The sequence below is a fragment of the Formica exsecta genome, unplaced genomic scaffold (genome assembly GCF_003651465.1).
Source record: "Formica exsecta isolate Colony F162 unplaced genomic scaffold, ASM365146v1 scaffold57, whole genome shotgun sequence".
Taxonomy (NCBI): Eukaryota; Metazoa; Arthropoda; class Insecta; order Hymenoptera; family Formicidae; genus Formica; species Formica exsecta.
Genome location: NW_021852955.1, coordinates 98,782 through 115,120, shown reverse-complemented (window position 1 = coordinate 115,120; position 16,339 = coordinate 98,782). Strand labels below are relative to the sequence as shown.

Genomic DNA, 16,339 nt, shown 5'->3' with positions numbered 1-16,339 from the left:
TATATATATATATATATATATATGTGTGCATTAGTTTATGCATATATATGTTTATTTCTTTGTCATTAGCTGTGGAAATTGAAAAAGATATCCAGAGTACAGCTAATTAGCAGCAATAGCATTTTGCCAAGAATACAGTTCAAAACTGATGATATCGATGCAGCAGAGGTAAAAACTAGAGAATTTGATGCTGAAAGTATGCGTTATTTGAGTTATCTGTTATATCCGCTGATCATGGCCGGTGCAATCTATTCGCTCCTTTATCAACCGCATAAAAGGTGAACGACCGCTTTTATCTAAAATAATAACTTTTTATGTTAGATAAATAAATCATTAATGAAATTGTTTTGTGTTATAGTTGGTATTCTTGGAGCATAAATTCGATGGTAAATGGTGTCTATGCATTCGGATTCCTCTTTATGTTGCCGCAATTGTTTGTTAATTATAAATTGAAATCCGTGGCACACCTGCCGTGGAGAGCGTTCATGTACAAAGCGTTTAACACGTTCATTGATGATGTGTTCGCTTTTATTATAACAATGCCGACAGCTCACAGAATAGCATGTTTTAGAGACGATGCTGTCTTTCTGATTTATCTATACCAAAGATGGTAAATATATTTTATACATTTGTGCGGGTTTCTCTTTTGGGGGGGAGGGGGGAGAAAGAGAGAAAGCCTCGATAATACGACCATAATGTGATACTAGGCTATTCGCACTGAGCGTCATTGAATGCTGAAATTAATTGAAAAAATAACGAAAAAGAGTAAAAATCATAAAATAGAATAATGTTTTGAGCGTCGGCTGCCTCTACATATATATTTTCTTGCAAAATTTTTTTGATTAAAGCGAGCTTGGGGACAGTTGCTTCGGGAACAATTAGCACAATTTTTATGAACTTGTGTTCAACTGCAAATGTCTGTTTCTGTCTGATATCAACTTTTTAATAGACCTGACAAAAAATAAATCACATTTTTTTCCTAGTTGATTTCTTACGACAAGCATGAATCGAAAAATATCTATTTTCGTTTCCTGTGTTTCTGATTTTGTAATCTGAGATAAAAGTATGATTGCATCATTAATTCTTGGCAGGACCCAAATTCGCTCTAGTCGAAAATATCTTCGTTATTGCCTGCGGCTCATTGTCAGTGACACTCAGCGCGACCGCATTACAATTCTTATACGACCTTGATACATATATGCATCAAAATAATATTTTAAAATATAAAGAAGATATTAGTAAATACACATTGTCCGCAGGTTATATCCAGTGGATAAATCGCGTATGGATACCAATACGATTACAGAAGAAACTGTTGATCTCGTTAACAAGACGAACAAGAAAATAAATTAATGATTCCCCTTTATTGTCATCATTTTTCTTCGTGGCCTATTGGAAAAATTACATAATTTCATACATCGACACGTTATCATGCGCTCACAAACAGTATTTATATCGCTAATGTATGAAAAATTTCATTTATAATACATGGTTTTTGTTATAAAAAGCAAAAGAAATATATATTTTTTATAAATTTCTTTACATCATCACCTACTAACTTTTTAATTTTCTTACAATTGATTTTATAATAAATCTTGCAATCGACTCTTTTAATTGGATAAATCATAATCAATGCGTCAGTACTTTGTCCTTGGTGCGTTTAATAACAGAAGATACATAGAAGGGGATTATATAATAGGTAATATCTCGGAGAGATAGCAGGAAGAGTCAATTTGTAGTCAGAATAAACGTACATTCGTCGTTCGACCGTTTATTTGACAAGATTGCATGTTATCTCAGACTACTTGTAGATACGAGAGATTATAATTTACATACGTAAGAGAATCCTCTTTATGTTGCCGCAATTGTTTGTTAATTATAAATTGAAATCCGTGGCACACCTGCCGTGGAGAGCGTTCATGTACAAAGCGTTTAACACGTTCATTGATGATGTGTTCGCTTTTATTATAACAATGCCGACAGCTCACAGAATAGCATGTTTTAGAGACGATGCTGTCTTTCTGATTTATCTATACCAAAGATGGTAAATATATTTTATACATTTGTGCGGGTTTCTCTTTTGGGGGGGAGGGGGGAGAAAGAGAGAAAGCCTCGATAATACGACCATAATGTGATACTAGGCTATTCGCACTGAGCGTCATTGAATGCTGAAATTAATTGAAAAAATAACGAAAAAGAGTAAAAATCATAAAATAGAATAATGTTTTGAGCGTCGGCTGCCTCTACATATATATTTTCTTGCAAAATTTTTTTGATTAAAGCGAGCTTGGGGACAGTTGCTTCGGGAACAATTAGCACAATTTTTATAAACTTGTGTTCAACTGCAAATGTCTGTTTCTGTCTGATATCAACTTTTTAATAGACCTGACAAAAAATAAATCACATTTTTTTCCTAGTTGATTTCTTACGACAAGCATGAATCGAAAAATATCTATTTTCGTTTCCTGTGTTTCTGATTTTGTAATCTGAGATAAAAGTATGATTGCATCATTAATTCTTGGCAGGACCCAAATTCGCTCTAGTCGAAAATATCTTCGTTATTGCCTGCGGCTCATTGTCAGTGACACTCAGCGCGACCGCATTACAATTCTTATACGATTTTGATATGTGTATGTATCAAAATAATATTTTAAAATACAAAAAAGATATTAGTAAATACACATTGTCCGCAGGTTATATCCAGTGGATAAATCGCGTACGGATACCGATATAATTACAAAAGAAACTGTTGATCTCGTTAACAAGATGAACAAGAAAATAAATTAATGAATCCCCTTGTTTATTGTCATTATTTTTCTTCATGGCCTGTTGGAAAAATCACATAATTTTATACATCGACACGTTATTACGCGCCCACAAACAGTATTTATATCGCTAATGTATGAAAAATTTCATTTATAATACATGGTTTTTGTTATAAAAAGCAAAAGAAATATATATTTTTTATAAATTTCTTTACATCATCACCTACTAACTTTTTAATTTTCTTACAATTGATTTTATAATAAATCTTGCAATCGACTCTTTTAATTGGATAAATCATAATCAATGCGTCAGTACTTTGTCCTTGGTGCGTTTAATAAAGAAGATTCATAGAAGGGGATTATGTAAGTAATATCTCGGAGAGATAGCAGGAAGAGTCAATTTGTAGTCAGAATAAACGTACATTCGTCGTTCGACCGTTTATTTGACAAGATTGCATGTTATCTCAGACTACTTGTAGATACGAGAGATTATAATTTACATACGTAAGAGAAGTGTGCTATGAATGTTTTATATCCTGTGAATCACTTATAGCAATATAACTTGTGTAAGTCTGTAAAAACATGATGACTATGTTCAATGCTTGATAACAGAGACTTTGGATTTCTTCTAAATCAACAAGCTAGTGTTTTAACATGCAATAAGAATCCCAGAAGTTTTTTCTTGTTAGATGCTAATATTCATTGGTATATATATTCATAATAGTGCAAGCCCAGATTACGAGCTGTGCGACATCATACAGCAAACAATGGAAAGCATTATGTACATCATACACATTATGATTTCGATCATTCTCCCTATATGGATTTATCTTTGGTTTAACAAACGCATAAAAGGACTGCTCTTGCATTATCTTGGTTTAGGTAAGACATTTCCAGACAAATAATCTCTATATAATTCGTGTTGTGTATGTGTGCGTTGAGATAATAATAAAACTTGATTTTCTCATATAAAAATTGGTTCTGTTAATTTTTTAATAATGCGATAATCGATTCAATGAAGAATGTATATACATTTATATTTAGAAACCAATTTTTTTTTTCTTTAGACATACAGTTTGTTCTAAAACGATGGTGGGCTCTCTGGTATATCTCAGAGCAGAACAAAACAGACAGTAGTAAGCTCAAAGACGACGAAGTAATGTTCAACATAAAAAGAATGTGGAAACCATGCACAGATAACCCAAAGATTATTATGGATGAAAATGTTAGTAGTGCGTAATAATCGCGAATACTAACTGTTTTAATCACATATTAAAAATAAATTGTTGATCATTTGTTTTATACAGAGTTGCGATAACATATCTTTCTATGGTGCTGATCAAAAAGGCAATTCATTATTCATTAAAATGAATCACAGAGGATATCACATAGTGGAATTAATCTTGCAATTAATCTTATCGGATGGTAGAGTTTATGTGCTACCTGGTGAGATTCATTTATTATTACCTAATATGCATAATGGAGTATAGATAGACACATTTGTTTGCACAGATTATCCCGATAAAACTATGACAAAAAATATAAATAAAAAATGGTCAGTATCGGATTTAAAAATTGAATCATTAGAACCACGACAACGTTGGAGAATCACTTATAATGGCCTCCTTTGGAACCAATGTCGAGGAGATACATTCAATGAAGATAATGTGGAATATATTCGTTTAAATTTCATGTGAGTAAAAGTAAATAAAGTTATGTGAAGAATACAAATTATATAAGAATGACCATCGCGTGCGTTACGTTTTTCAGATTTATAGGAAAATCTCGGTCATTAGAATGGCCAGGTGACTGGAGTATTTATTTGCATGCAGACGCTTTAGCACGCGAACCATGGAAAAATCCCGATTGGATGCATAAAATGTAAAACTTTATTAATATAATAATAATATAGATCACCATTAATATGGATTACCATTTTAACAATATGTTCATAGATTGTTCTTTTTCCTTTTCTTTTTTTTCTTCCGATATTGCAGTAAATTAATAGACTATACAGGTTTTGATCTATGGGGATCTACTATCGGACAGATAACGTTCAAAGATAAAAATACAAATGCACTTTATCTACGAGGACTCTGCCAGCGACGTTGGGGTAAACATGAATCTTATCAATTTCATCGAACCATCACGTTTTTTGGCGTAACAAGGCATGGAGCGATGTACTATCTTGGTGTGAGCGATACCAAATACAGTTTTTCACAGTAAGATGAACAAATTATAAATTATAATATGCAATCAATTATGTGCTTGCGTGCGTGGATGCGTGCGTGCGTGCGTGCGTGAGTGCGCGGGCGTGTGTGTGTGTGTGTGTACATATATATGTACACAGTGCAGGATTTAGAAAAAAAGATTTTATTTTATTAATTTTTTTTATCAAAATCTTTCTTTTAAACTACCTGTTATTAAAATATTTTTATATATCTTTGCCAAAGATTTTATATATATCTCTTTAAAAAAGAGATTCTATCACAGAGAAAACTTTATAGAAATAAAGATGAATATTTTTTTTCTAATTAAAATAGCATAACGCGGAAAACAAAGTGTTAATGATACAAAATTTGTTGCAGCATACAATTTGGCCATCTTGAGGAAGCGGGAGGAACGGTATCTAAAATTGATTGGACCGATTTAAAACTGAGTGACTTTGAAAAAGGAGATAGTATTCCTATGAATTATAAGATTGCATTTACAGGTATATTTTGAAATATTTTTTGTCATAATATAAGTATATCACATATATGTATATACCATCAAATTATATATAAAAAAATCTCGAAACTCTGAAATATCTTGAAAAATTTTGGAATTTTCGAACAAAAATATTCAATGTAAAAGTTGTAAGGTTTTGAGCGATGCATTATATCGCAATGTTAGTATGATCTTGAATAGCGTCGTCAAGATCATTTAAACCCTACAACTTTTATATTGAACATTTTTTCGAAAATGCTTATTTTTCAAGATATTCAAGAGCTATGGGACTTCTTATACACTCTGTATATTTATATATGAATGAATTATATATAATTATATATTTTTTTATATCTTGTGATGTAATGCGACATTATTAATATTTACGCAACTATTTTAGCGGCTGGAAAAAATTACGACGTCATTATCAACTACACAGTAGCCGATGCAATTACCTATTACAATGATCAGTCCTATTATTGGGCGTATACAACTCTCGTAATCTGCATGTACAACTTAACGGCAGCAGAGGTATGATTCAAAACAATGTAATGATTCGAAAGTCCTGCAACTATGTCAAAAATTTGGAGACTTGCTCTTCCCAAAAGAACAATCTTAAATTTATATTTTATAAGAAACTATACGAATGTATAGGTATTGGACTAATGACTATGTGCTGTCCATATACTGGACCAAAGCAAATCAAGATCCCAGTTACCAGAGTTCAATACTTGACACGATTTGACACATTTGCACAAAAGGACAGATACATTCTATATTTTGCTGATAAACAATGTCAAAATGAGAACATTGTCGGAGGAAAAGCTTATTCTCTTGCAGTCCTGACATCTATAGTTACCGATGATGTACATATCTATAATGCATCTGTGAGAAGTAGAAAATTCATCACAATAAAAATGTGAATTTTTCTTTTCTTTTGTAGTTTATAGTACCCCAAGGCTTCTGTGTAACGAGTCTTGCTCTGGAGCGACAATTGCAGTATCATAAACAATTGCAAGATTTGATCAATGATATAATAGACATCAGTCATGGCAAAAAGAAGGAGGACCTCAAAACTTATTGTCAAAAGTATGCACATCTAATATTTCTGCTTTTAAAAGTATTGCAGCTGTAATTAAATTAACTTTTTTGTTTCTCAGAACTGTGTCCATTATTCAAACTATTCCTGTTGAGGAACAAATTACGCAAGCGATATTGGAGGGTTTGGAGAGATTAGAAATGTTTGTAAATGAGAAAGATGTACGCAACCTGTATGCTGTAAGATCGAGCGCTGTTGGAGAGGACAGCGAGGAAACTTCGGCCGCTGGTCAAAACTCGACGTATTTAGGCGTGAAGAACGCGAATGACGTCATCAAATGCGTTGCTAAATGCTGGGCAAGCCTATTCTCATATCAAAGCGTCGAGTATAGGTAATTTATCTATCTATCTTGCTCAGAGAGAGAGAGAGAAAGGGAGAAGAGCAATGTACTTATTTGATGACTGCGATTGCACATACAGACGGCAGAATGGACTACCTATAAAAGTATCTATGGGTGTTTGCATTCAGAGATTGATCGACGCGGAAACGGCTGGCGTCATGTTTACTAGGCATCCTACAACCGGTGATCCATCTAGCATCATTATCACAGCCAATTATGGTTTGGGAGAGGTATGTCCAATTGATATCAAAGCTGCAATATGGACGTATATCTCTCTCTTCATATAGTATTTATAATGTATACACACACGCGCACACACACACATACACGCACGCACGCACGCATATATATACATGTATATATACTATTATTCATATACAGGGTGTCCGGTAAGGGTTGTGCTAACGCTCGTGACCGGGTATAGCACAGTAAACTGAACAGAAAAGTTCTATAACATTTTTTTCTATAACGCTTAATAAAAAGAGTTATTATTGAGTAAAGTTTGCCAATCAGCGCCGACCTTTAGCCGCGCGCCTGGTGGTGTGCATCAGTGTGCATGAGCGTTTCGTCGCTACGGCGGCGCACACTATTAGGTAGGCAGTTGACCGATGTGCGTCCGGCTAAACTTCGGCGCTGATTGACCAGACTTTACTCAATAATAACTCCTTTATTAAGCATTATAGAAAAAACTGTTATAAGACTTTTCTGTTCAATTTACTGTACTCTACCCGCTCACAAGCGTTGGCATAATCTTTACCCTGTATACATATATGTATGTATATATGTATGTACTACTATTCACATTGCAAAAATATTTCAACGTTCATCTACTGAATCGAACGAAATGTGTAGTTGGAATTCTCGTGTTAGGTGACTATTTATTTTGGATTTACAATTCACTTCTCGCATAAATAACATGAAATGTCCTAATATTTCTTACAGACTGTAGTATCAGGGACAATTGAGCCTGATACTATAACGATTCATAGGAAGTTGAACAACACTCTAACTATAGGCGCTTTGGTGATAGGGAATAAAGGACAGAAGATATCGCTGAAGAATGATATTGTGATTAGATGCACTCTGAGTAAACAGGAAACTAGGAAGATATCGATATCTGACGCGATCGCTCTACGATTAGCTAAAATAGGATTGCATTTGGAATCACTTTTTGGATCCGCTCGAGATGTGGAATGGGCGGTTGTCGGCGAGCGGATTTTTCTTTTGCAGGCACGGCCCATCACTATCATTAACGCATGGACAGACTTCGAATTAATGCACGAGTTAGACTCGGAGGTTCCTTCCGACGTCGATCTTATAACTTTCGCCAACGTCGAAGAAGTGCTTCCGCATCCCATTAGTCCTTTGTCGAGCTCTACCATTGTAAAAATATTGAACTTGTCGGTTGGCGCTAAATACAATCTTGATTGCACGTATCTTCATATGGTCAGTATGAGATGCGCAATAAATTACTTCAACGTAAGTATTTGCATTTACAGCATCGCATTTAGAGGATGAGTAAACTGTCTGATAACTTTCTTTCTTTTTTTTTAAGTCTGCTTTGCGAGATGTTGATAAAGAGATAACGATAGTTAATAAAATGGTAGACCTAGCTCTATGTGGGCGCGTAGTAATGACGCCTGAAATACATCAGTTCGCAGTTGAAAAATACGGTGTTGCAAGCAGATGGCGGAAAATGTATTTGATGTACGATATGTTTAAAACAGCGTGGATGGGTGATGCAATAATAAAAGCAGCAACCGACGTATTTAACAAATGTATTTTGAACGCTAATGAATTCGATACACCTCGTAATCTGTACAGTGCCATAAATAAGAAATACAAAGAACTCTTCCAAGTAAGTTATCGCATCAAGTTAAAAAAAAATAAACATTATTTAAATTTTGAGAAAAGAATGTCGAGTTTAATACACTTTGTTAATGTTTAATGAAATTATATGCATCATTATAAAATATTTATATACTTCAGATAGCACAGTGCCATAATGCAGCATCCATGATGAACGTTTCTTACCAAATGATAGCAATGTCATTTCTAACAAAGGGTAGCGACAATTTTACATCCGATCATCTTGCGGATATCGCTGTTTTGCTGAGTTCATGTTCCAATGTTATCAGCACCGAAGTACCAATAGTCCTGGGCAAAATAGCGGCATGCATCAGAAAAAACGGCAAGGCGGAAGAGTTTAGTAAAGTCGAACCCGCGAAAGCTATAGATTGGTTGAAATCGAATTGTCCTCCGGCCGCGGAAAAATTGCGTACCTTCTTTGACACGCATGGTCACAGATGTGTTCACGAATTAGATTTGTTCGCGGAACCTTGGATATTCAAATCTGATAGTATCATTAGTACAATTCAGGTATGTGAGGTATTACAGAAATATCACATCGAGAAATAATTAAAAAATATTTCAATTATATATATATATATATATAATATATTTCATACACTGTTTTCAGACACAAGTAACGTCCCTCGAAAAGAATTATGTGAGCAAAACGCTTAATGTACAGGAAACTATCACGTCTTTGAAGACGCCCATGTCATCGTTTACCAAATGGCTTCTGCAACAAGTGATACCTCTTTGTCGAAAAGCTGTTACACGCAGAGAAATGACAAAAAACATACTTGTATCTGCTGTGCATACATCTTTTACCAGATGATAGCTATGTCGTTTCTAACAAAGGGTAGCGACAATTTTACATCCGATCATCTTGCGGATATCGCTGTTTTGCTGAGTTCATGTTCCAATGTTATCAGCGCCGAAGTACCAATAGCCCTGAGCAAAATAGCGACATGTATCAGAAAAAACGGCAAGGCGGAAGAGTTTAGTAAAGTCGAACCCGCGAAAGCTATAGATTGGTTGAAATCGAATTGTCCGCCGGCCGCGGAAAAACTGCGTACCTTCTTTGACACGCATGGTCACAGATGTGTTCACGAATTAGACTTGTTCGCGGAACCTTGGATATTCAAATCTGATAATATCATTAGTACGATCCAGGTATGTGAGGTATTTCATCAGAAATATCGCATCGAAAAATAATTTAAAAATATTTCAATAAAGTTTGTGTATATATATAACATACTTGTATCTGCTGTGCATACATTGAGATTAGCTTACAAACATCTCGGTGTCTTGATGGTTGCAGAGAGTTGCATACCTGATGAAAATCTCATTTTTTTTTGTCACACCAAGAAATTGGGCAACTCTTGAACAAGCACAACTCGTTACTCGTGCGAAAGTGAGTCTAAATTTGATCAGTTATTTATTATTATACTCTTGGAGTATCGTATTATGCCGTATCGTAATACTCCTCGTTATTGCACGACTTTATTTGAAATCTTTCAGAGCACTACGCAGAAAAAAGATTTATCAGCAAGTAGCGAAATTTGAGTATCCAGAATTCAGCATTGGCATGCCTGTACCAGTACAGGTTGTAATTGTTTCTATTGTATGAATTATCTAGATCGAATAATTCGCTAATCATTTTCTTACATATATCTATTATTAGTATTCTTAAGATTATAATGTGTACAATGTCCCACTGCAGAGAACACTCGACACCTCATTTTATGAAGAATGTACGAAGATTGAAGGTACTTCAATTTGCAACGGTTCCGTACTAGGCAGAGCGTGCGTGATAACCGATGTATCCGAGGCGAAAAATATACAACATGGAGATATTTTGATCACACATTGCACCGACATTGGTTGGAGTCCGTATTTTCCATTATTAGGTGGAATCGTGACAGAATTGGGCGGTCTTATAAGCCATGGCGCCGTTGTGGCGAGAGAATACGGTCTTCCTTGTATTGTTGGCGCTAAAAGCGCAACGCAAGTTTTTCAGACAGGTTTGTACATATTTCTATGCCATGATATAAGACAATCTATACACAATCTTAGAATATTATTGTTATTATTATCATTATTTATAGTATATCAACCTCAATTAATGCAAATTCTTCTATTTAGGCGACACTGTATTATTAGCTGGAGGTGTTGGTGTGTTACAATTAATTGAAAAGGCCTAATAGAGCAATAATAAAGTATGAATATATAGATTTCCATTATTATATTGAAATTGTGTAAATATAACTCAGGAGGGAAAAAAAGTGCAAAGTTTGATGTAGATTGCATTTGACACGTACAAATATTCTCTTGAAAAAGAGAGAGAGAATCAAATTTTTATACAAGAAAACACACACAATAAACGAAAAATGAAGTAGATGACTTATTCTAGATAGAAGCTTATTCTACAATGGACGCAAATGCAAATATCGCAAATTTTATGTTTTAGCTCCACTATATGATGATAGGCCATACATACATACACACATACATACACACATACATTACACACACACACACACACACACACACACACACAATATGCATATTTAAATGTAGCAATGGAATTTTTAATTAATTAATTAATTATTACTTACAATGTATCATTGGATGATACTTTAGTCTTCATAAATTATACAGTGGTAACACGTTCGGGATCCGCCGTCAAGTAACGAATATTCTCCGTCCCCTCATTGGCAAAACACGATAGCTGCAGTCGCATGCACGTTGTAATCTTTGATAAAAGAGCGTCTATTCGCATACGGTCTTCCTTGTTTATAGGCTGAGGTATCGCATCCAAAGCTTCCTCGAAGAAACTTCTATTTGCAAAAAAAAACGTTCAGGTTCTAATATAGATTCAACACACAATTTTCGAAAATAAAGTAATTTTCGATTTTGTTGTATCTAATTTTTACTTTGCTCTAGTCGTGCTGAAGGCTTGCAGGGCGTTCCTCAAGAGTATTATATCTGTCCGAGCTTGAATAATTCCGGCCGGTCGAAACTGCGTAACACACGACATGAGTCGCGCGAGCTCTTCCGCTATAGTCTCTATTATGTGAGATAGAATTCGTTGTAATAGAATTGGCGCGACTCTGCGCACCTGCGCGAGAAAAAGATAGATGTTTAATATTTTATATATGTATGTATACAGGGTATCTGATAATAATCGCCCCACCCGTAATGTGCGGTAGATAGGCAGGTTAAACCGAGGAGAAAAGTCCTTTACCATTTTGCGAATTTCGTAATAATGATTGGGAAATTAGTTAAAAAAGATCGACCAATTCGCGCGAGTATAAGCGCGCAACGAGAAGAGACAACCCAAAAGTATGTGGTCGCTAAGTGCGCGACAAAATTTTGGGAGGAGCGCTTTACAACGAGCGCTTTACAACGAGTTACGTACGAGCGGTACATAACGACGGTCCTCGCGTCCTAGCTATTCTTTCTCACCACACGGTAATACTCGCGCGAATTGGCCGATCCTTTTTAATTAATTTCTTATTAATTATTGCGAAGATCGCAAAACGGTAAAGTACTTTCCTACTCGGTTTTGCCTGCTCTATCTGCACATTACGGGTAGGGCGATTATTATCAGACATCCTGTATATATCGAATTTTATTTGGAACATGACAATTTATTACCTCCGCGTGCACTGCGATTAAATTCGCCAGTATTTCTTGGGCATACGGCTTTAGATGCGTCGGCTCTGTATCAAAGTCCCACTCCAAACCGCCTAAATACATGCTAGGCTCTATTGTACCGACGAGCGGATCGCAACGGCGTTCTAAGTACGCGTCCAGAACGGCGCTATCCAATGTCTCCAATTGCGTCCAATCGGAATTCCATCCGACCGCGGTGGATAACTCGGGATAACTTTGCGCTTTCAAGGTATTTTCGATTCTTGGTAAAACGATATTTAACGTGTATCGTATATTACTTAACGAGATTAAGAGGCATTGCTCCCATGTCTGCTCCATAAGAAATTTACAGATATCGTATGCAAAAGAAAAAAATAATTAATGTTTTTATAAATGTTGTAAGCACGTCGCGCTATTTACGTTACTTACTGGTCCTTTATGTTTATTGGTTTTGCTTTTATAACCAGAAGGCGAGCCGATCAATTGCGAAACCGATGTTTCATCGCTATCCATAGCTTCCTCGCAACCGCTAAATGCCAATTGTTGTAAACACCGCGTGAACGATGTAAATAACATCTTGACGGTACTATGATAGAGAATCTGGTGTGCCGGATTATTGAACAGCAGCCCTTCTCTCGGGCCGCAAGCAATTACCGTTTCACGCGCGTGCTTCGATATCTCCACAATTATTTCCTCAAACAAGTACGGCTATTCATAGCACAAAACCATACATGGCGATATATTACTGGGATATAGAATAAATCAATAAATTCCTAATAAAAACAGAAACTTTTAACTTTACCAGTTTTGTAACACCACCATCCTCGTTCAAATATTCTATCTGCCACGTTTCCTCTCGATTCAGAGCTATTATATTATCTGCTCCTTGCTTGAAGAGAGCAATCAAACACTGTATTCTATAATATATAAAAAAAAAAGACAGATAAAAATTGTATAATGAAGAATTTAATTGAACTCTTAAATTGTATAATTTGAGAATGTACCTTAAATTCAATATAAACGACCCGAAAATATCGAGAGCTTCACTAGGCAAATCCAAATGTATCAGAGACGCGTACATTTGTCTGACACAACGTAATATATGTAAAAGCCATTTCGCATCTACATCGTGACTACATGTATTCTTCATGGTCTCCATGGCACGCTGCATACTGGATAAAACTAAATTCTGTGTGTAATGGGCAATAATACATATACCTTAGATATAGCAAAATATTTAGAGGATAGAGGAATCTCAAAATTAAACAATATTTGCACATATTATGTTTTCCATGATGATTAAAAATAAATTTGGATGTAATGTATACGCACTTTAAAATGACCTTGCTTTTCCACATCTACTGCTACATGTAGCTGTCCCGTGAAATAACTCTGTCCCAATCTCCATAGGTCTGGCAATTGTTCGACCACGATATCGCAGATTGTTTCGATACACGAGATTTGTGGTGGTAGATTATTACCATTAGTTTTCTCCGATCGTAAATGCTTAATGTTTAGCGAAGTAGACTTGGACATCTTGTTTGCATCCTCACAATTAATTGCATCTAGATGCTCAGGTACAACATTGACAATACATTTTTCTAGATAATTTGCATGTGAAACTAGAAAATAAGATTTGAAATAATTTTTTTTTTTTTAATGTAATATATATATATATGAATAATTTGTTTCAAATACAAAAAGCTTTCTAACAATGTCAGTTTTAGATAATGTTTATTTTGAATTTACGCACCTATTGCGTCCCATGCCGGATCACCTTCGGCATCGAGATTGACAAGATTTCTAATAATCTTCTTACGCTCCTCTAAGTTGAATGACATCTCTTCTAATCTTTTACGTAACAGCACTTTAAAATTACCAATTCTATTATCAATTTCTTCCAATACCTTTCTAAAGACATCCACTTCTGTATTTTTAAACAGATTCTTAACTCTGGCATAGTCATTAATTACGAGATCATAGTTGCCACGTTTGATATTTCTCTCAATGTTTATTGGCATACAAAAGAGAAATTTATAACGTTGCATAACAGCTAGCGCGTTACGAGTGGCGTCAGCTCTATCCCTCCTCGCTAATACATCGTCGAATAATTTATTAGCCTCTGACATAGACTGCCTGATAGCTTTTTCCAATTTCTCTGTAGGATCACTGCCGTAGCTCCTCATGTCTGCTTCAAACTGATCCTTTAATGACATTATTGTATCAAGTTGCTCCATTACTGCCCCCACATTGGCCTATTAAATATTCAATTTTGGTTATATATAATTGGTTATATGAGTTTTGAAAATTTTTTTAATTATCAATAATCGGTCTCATTTATTCACCTTCAAAAATGACAACTGTCCTTCCTTTTGGGAATTGACTTTTCTTCTAAGGTAAGCCAAACCAGCTTTTAAATCTTCCAAAGTTGTAGCATGATGATGTTGCAATAAAAACCATCCTGGATGAAACTTTTCATTCGTAAGATCTCCACTTCCATCCCCAAAAAGTTCGATCAACTCATCCTCGGGAAACTTTTTACTTCAAGACAAAATGTAATTTATTGTTGTAAAATATTATCAATAACTTGTATTATCGTAATTTAGATATTTACTCATTTGCCTCTACACTAAGTCCCAAAGGGTCTTCCTGTTGATAGTTTGTAGGCGACAATGCCCTTCTACCCCAGCCTAAACTCTGCATAGGAGCTTCTTCTACCCATACAGCTGACTCCTTCATAGGGCCTATAGTTTCGTGGTAACCACGAAACTGCACTGTCGAAGTTCCCTGCCCTCCGCTTCGTGTTGTCACTATTATATCGCCGCGACCTTTGCAAGGTCCTGACCTCGCTATAATTTTGTTCGACGACTTCCATTCGGCCGAAAGCAGACAGTCGCATCCGCATATCGTTAGTCCTAGAAAAATTAAATAAATATATTGAAGCCAAGCACTAATGTTCATGCACAATTTAATGTTTAAAGTACAATACAATCTCAAAATTTGCTCCAAGTAAAAAAACTAATTTCTTGTTCATGTCTTTCTTTGATTGATCTTTGATACAATAATATGATTCATATGGCTAGAATATATACTTAGATATCTAAGAAATTATACTTTATTGGTTATTAAACTTTATGGTTTTATTCACATTGACATATTGGAATAGATTGACAGTATTCGATTTTTATACGTAATTCATATATTTAAAACTTTTTTCTTTTTTTTATTTTTTAACAAAATTTAGTAATTACAGCAAATAGCACTAACCTATAAGGTCCTGAGCTTTATTCCCTAAAAATTCTCCGCGCATTATCACTCGAGTGCCGGGTGGGCCTTCTTTGGGTGATATTCCAGTGACAACGGGTGGCGGTCCCATTCTAGCAATAAATACGACACAACTCGGTACAGCTGAGAAGCAGTCACTGATGTGCACGCATATGTAGTTCTATGTTTTATAATTAATCTTCCAAATTGATAGGTCGACAGGCGGCAGACGGGCGACGAACTGACAAGTGACGAGTGACAGGTAACTTCTTCTTCTTTGTTTTTTGGCACCGGGCCTGAGACACACTGGCCCACACAGCCAATACAATAGATGTCGTATTGGGCGCGTTCAGCAGAGAAAGCGCTCAGTTATTGTCTTGTCAACACTCGACGTTGATTTGTTGGTTCTAAAAGTAAGAGCCAATCACGTTTGATTGCTACTGAACGTGATTGGCTCTTACTTTTAGAACCAACAAATCAACGTCGAGTGTTGACAAGACAATAACTGAGCGCTTTCTCTGCTGAACGCGCCCAATACGACATCTATTGTATTGGCTGTGTGGGCCAGTGTGTCTCAGGCCCGGTGCCAAAAAACAAAGAAGAAGAAGTTACCTGTCACTCGTCATCGAGAGAAAACGCAAGGGACACGAAACAGAG

At 35.5% G+C, this 16,339-nt stretch overlaps 3 protein-coding genes across 8 annotated transcripts in view; 2 read left to right on the top strand and 1 right to left on the bottom strand.

Moving 5' to 3' along the window:
* Positions 1 to 1,521, top strand: part of LOC115242141 (cleft lip and palate transmembrane protein 1-like protein) — a 5,870-nt gene extending 4,349 nt beyond the window's left edge. The window contains exons 6-8 of the mRNA XM_029818227.1: positions 70 to 278; positions 359 to 610; positions 1,260 to 1,521. Coding sequence (XP_029674087.1) covers positions 70 to 278; positions 359 to 610; positions 1,260 to 1,353 — 555 coding nt within the window. The 3' untranslated portion in view covers positions 1,354 to 1,521. The remainder of the gene's footprint in view (positions 1 to 69; positions 279 to 358; positions 611 to 1,259) is intronic.
* A 1,596-nt stretch (positions 1,522 to 3,117) lies between these two features.
* LOC115242138 lies at positions 3,118 to 11,159 on the top strand. The gene is given in 22 exon segments (XM_029818222.1): positions 3,118 to 3,647; positions 3,833 to 3,990; positions 4,073 to 4,211; positions 4,278 to 4,458; positions 4,536 to 4,646; positions 4,763 to 4,987; positions 5,354 to 5,478; positions 5,875 to 5,969; positions 5,972 to 6,005; positions 6,129 to 6,340; positions 6,418 to 6,563; positions 6,635 to 6,904; positions 6,993 to 7,143; positions 7,856 to 8,392; positions 8,469 to 8,771; positions 8,903 to 9,292; positions 9,393 to 9,557; positions 10,016 to 10,106; positions 10,109 to 10,175; positions 10,283 to 10,367; positions 10,485 to 10,785; positions 10,907 to 11,159. Coding segments are annotated over 22 exon segments (4,038 nt in total). The 5' UTR covers positions 3,118 to 3,454; the 3' UTR covers positions 10,966 to 11,159.
* Positions 8,158 to 16,025, bottom strand: LOC115242139 (exocyst complex component 2). Of its 6 annotated transcripts, none has more exons than XR_003885015.1 (13): positions 15,686 to 16,025; positions 15,033 to 15,333; positions 14,764 to 14,959; positions 14,172 to 14,673; positions 13,751 to 14,040; positions 13,423 to 13,607; positions 13,221 to 13,335; positions 12,848 to 13,126; positions 12,422 to 12,748; positions 11,698 to 11,882; positions 11,380 to 11,601; positions 10,039 to 10,286; positions 9,357 to 9,497 (listed from the first exon to the last, which is right to left on the bottom strand). XR_003885015.1 is itself a non-coding variant. In XM_029818224.1 (12 exons), exons 1-11 carry the CDS (start codon positions 15,792 to 15,794, stop codon positions 11,415 to 11,417), a joined length of 2,676 nt encoding a protein of 891 aa, XP_029674084.1. In that variant the 5' UTR covers positions 15,795 to 16,025; the 3' UTR covers positions 8,158 to 8,288; positions 11,380 to 11,414. The 6 variants fall into 6 exon arrangements, 3 of the variants coding, with proteins under 3 accessions (XP_029674084.1, XP_029674086.1, XP_029674083.1); XR_003885017.1 differs by having other exon boundaries at positions 10,055 to 10,286; XR_003885016.1 differs by lacking the exons at positions 9,357 to 9,497; positions 10,039 to 10,286 and adding exons at positions 10,708 to 10,755; positions 10,879 to 10,961.
* Between the last annotated feature and the right edge of the window lie 314 nt (positions 16,026 to 16,339).